General features: G+C 36.1%; 1 protein-coding gene across 2 annotated transcripts in view; it reads right to left on the reverse strand.

Moving 5' to 3' along the window:
* The window catches only part of RB1CC1 (RB1 inducible coiled-coil 1), a 76,524-nt gene that overhangs the window by 72,175 nt on the left and 668 nt on the right, over nt 1-3,681 (reverse strand). For both annotated transcript variants that reach the window (XM_019632958.1, XM_019632957.1), the window contains exons 2-4: nt 2,171-2,290; nt 823-949; nt 464-634 (exon numbers count right to left, since the gene is read on the reverse strand). In XM_019632958.1, the coding sequence (XP_019488503.1) occupies nt 464-634; nt 823-949; nt 2,171-2,241 (369 nt within the window). In that variant the 5' untranslated portion in view covers nt 2,242-2,290. The remainder of the gene's footprint in view (nt 1-463; nt 635-822; nt 950-2,170; nt 2,291-3,681) is intronic.

The raw sequence follows: 3,681 nt of genomic DNA on the forward strand, positions 1-3,681 counted from the left end.
TAAAATCTTATAAAAAAAAAAAAACCAAAACATTACAGGGCCAGCTGAGTGGCTCAGTTGGTTAAGAGCTCGCTCAAGAGTGCAAGCTCTGAGCAACAGGGTCGCTGGTTTGATTTCCGGCCCAAGCTGAGCTGCCACTGGCTGCCAACAGGTGGCAGGATGGCTCAGTTAATAAATGATAGATAGATAGATAGATAGATAGATAGATAGATAGATAGATACAGATATAGATAAATAAATAGAATGGCCTCTTTTGAAAAAAAAACAAAACATTACAGTGTGTCCTCATCCGCTTTCTTCACCAGATCTGGCAACCGTGCGACTTCTGGTCACTGTGAGCTGCACCCTCCTTAAAAGAGTCAATTATGCCATTGCAGCATGAAAGCAATGTGTAACCAATGACCATGGCTGTTCCCCAATAAAAACAAAGTTTTAATTATAATTATTATTATTTATATCTTACCACTGCAAGCTGTGTCCTTGAAGCAACAGTGTGAAAAACTGCAGGCATCATAAGAGACTCTTCAACTTTTATTTCCATGTCATTTTCTGTTGAAAAGGTAGTTTTAGGAATAGCAGGTGGAAGTTCACATAAGATCATTTCTTTGTTAAAAAGAAAAATTGGATTTGTGTCCTATAGAGGTAAAATGAAAAAAAAACAAAAGAAAAAAAAAACCCTGAAGTAAAATGTTATAAACACTAAACATGCACATTACCCTCAATACATGAAGCAGAAAAACCATAATTTCGAACGCTGAGTTCCCAAGTCCCTATCTCACATGAAGCTGGAGCATGTCTGAAAGAGGGTTCTTGGACACCTACCGTCCCAGCACTGTAGGTGCACACTCTTCTATCTGCAGCCATGCATTCTCCTCCATTGACCACCAGCACCTGGTGCTGAATAGCAATCTTGTATTTGCTATGAATGGCATGCTTAAGGTCTGTTACACTTTAATAAAAAGGTAAAAAATCAGTTATTTACATTTGCCCAATGACATTTTTATTATCAGAGTAGCACTACATAAACATATCTAATAGACTAATGAATTTCACTACTAGATTTTCCACCAAAACAGTAGTAAAAAATATAAACTTCTTATCTCTAGATTTGGATTTCATAATCAACTGGCTGATCTTAGGTGAGTAAATAAATCACCCATGTGCCACATCTAAAAGTGAGTTTATGAAATACAGACAGTAAATATATTTATTTTTGTGCTCTTTATATAATGTACTGTAGGAAAGGAATTTGCTAAATTAGCTTCAGGTCTGCTAAGATACTCAGATCATAGGACGTGTATAAAAATCATGTCACGTTACGCAAACTATATTAAGTCTAAACCATATGAAAATTGTTCCCTTTTCCTTACCTTTCAAAAAATAATTCCTTTACAGGTAAAACTATTTTATAAGAACTAGAACTTTAAACAAAAATAATAATTTCACAATCCCATTTTTAAAACTAGGATTATTAGTTCCATAAATTATTTATAATATTTTCAGTGTCAGATTTATCTATTCTGTATTGTTAGCAAGTCTGTGCTTTGGAAATATTTACTATTTCTATTTCCTTCTGTTTGGCCTCAGTATATCTTTCCCCCCCTGAGATCTCTCACCATTTTTCACAAATATTAGAAGGCGTTCATTAGTCAAATATGTGAAACCCCTGCACAGCTGGAAAATCATTAGACACGAGTCCCACTAATTTGACTAAAAATATTAAACTGATTTTATTCTCTCATTAACAAAAACACTATTGTCTTTATTCACACAAGAGAATAAAAACAAATCACCAAAAAACATGGGACTGACACATGTTGCTTTATATAGCTAGCAATAATTCTCTTAGCAATGTCCTATGAAACTTAGACTAGCAATTAGCTCTGCAAGTTTACTTCTATTTGATAGCTCTGGTTTGAAATCAGTATGTTTGCAGGTAAGTTGTTTATTGTGAATAAATATAGTCACGCAGACAGAATAAAGCACAACTTAACAATTTTAACTTTAGCATTTTAGAAAAAGATAACAATTTTCTGGGATAAAATATTTAAGACTTGCCATAAAACTACTCTTATTTAACAAAGAAATAGTTTTCTTAAAATCAAATAGTTGGTTAGCTTTTTAATGCACAAAATGCAAAGCTGATGAGAAAAAACGAAATATAACTCACGTTTGCACTGTAAGTTCAGTGTCAAATGTTAGGGTAGTTCCAGTGTTAACCAGAAATACATACAACTTCATGATGATTTCTCTGGATTCAGTCAACTTACACCTTACACTGGTATGGTTACTAAAAGAAACAAACAAGAAAAGTGGTCAAATTTACAAACACAACTGCAAACACACATAAGACACAGCACAGTTATAACTACATAAATAACAAAAAACCTAAATAGGTTTTTATGTTTAAGATGGCTAACTGGACAATTTAGTCAACCTGTTGTTTTAAAATAAATAAACAGTAATGAGACTAGGGAAAAGTATCAACTGTCCTACCATGAAAAAATAATTTACAGAAGGAAGAGGCCAGCGGTTTAAACAGTTATGTGTATACTTCACACTGTTCTTATACCCCTCTACATTAAGAATAAAACTAAAAACGAAAATAAAAATTTGGTGCATTATCTTTCTAACTCTAAAAGTTCTTCCCCCAGCTTTTCCTTATAACAATAAAAAATAGTCTTATGGTTAAATTTACTAATTGCAAATAAAAGTAGCCACTATTTGCAAGTTAGGGGGAAATGAGTTAGCCCCAATTCCTTCCACTCAGCTGCCTCTAAGCTCCATTTCCATTCTGAATTAGAAATCCTCCATATAAGAAACTCTGGCCCAAATAGTTTTATCACCCCGTGAAGAACAGAAAGCGTGCAGGTCTAGAAATCAGAATATTTAAAAAACAACTCTGCCATTAACTACTTGTCTAAGTCCAAATCTCATGTATAAAATAAAGGGACAAATTTCAACATCCAGCATTTTATTTTTAACAAATGGAGTTTTAAAAAAATCCCAAAGATTAATGAAAGTGGTGAAAAACAACAATAAATAAATTTGCAGAAACTAGTAGGTATCTTTATGTTCTTTCCAAATGAGCTTTTTTTTTTTTTAAAGATATCATTGGGACAGCCGAGTAGTTCAGTTGGTTGAGTTGGCTTAAAAGCGCAGGCTCTGAGAAACAGGGCCGCCGATTCGATTCCCACATGGGCCAGTGACGCTGCGCCTGAGCTGAGCTGTCCCTGAGCTGCCAACAGATGGCAGGATGACTCAGCTGGGGTAACAACAAGGTTGCTTGTTCAGTGGTGGGCTACGTCTACCCGCAACTAAGACTGAACTTGACACCTTGAGCTGAGCTGCCGCCCGGATGGCTCAATGGATACAGCGTGCGCTCTTAACAACAAGCCTGCTGGTTCGACTCCCACATGGGATGGTGGCTATGCCCACCTGCAACTAAGATTATAACACAGCACCTTGAGCTTAGAGGCCACAAGCTGCTGATGGGAAGCCAGATGGTGACTGGTGCCCTCCACAACGAAGATTGAAGAACACAACTTGGCCGGTCCCTTTCCCCAATTCCCCAACGCTGTTCCCCTCCCCCAACCCAATAAAATCTTACATATCTTTTTTTTAAAAGATTTTATTGGGGAATTGGGGGAGGGAAATAGCGTTGGGGACTCGGAGAAGGGA

Source organism: Hipposideros armiger, unplaced genomic scaffold (genome assembly GCF_001890085.2).
Source record: "Hipposideros armiger isolate ML-2016 unplaced genomic scaffold, ASM189008v1 scaffold_1204, whole genome shotgun sequence".
Lineage (NCBI taxonomy): Eukaryota > Metazoa > Chordata > Mammalia > Chiroptera > Hipposideridae > Hipposideros > Hipposideros armiger.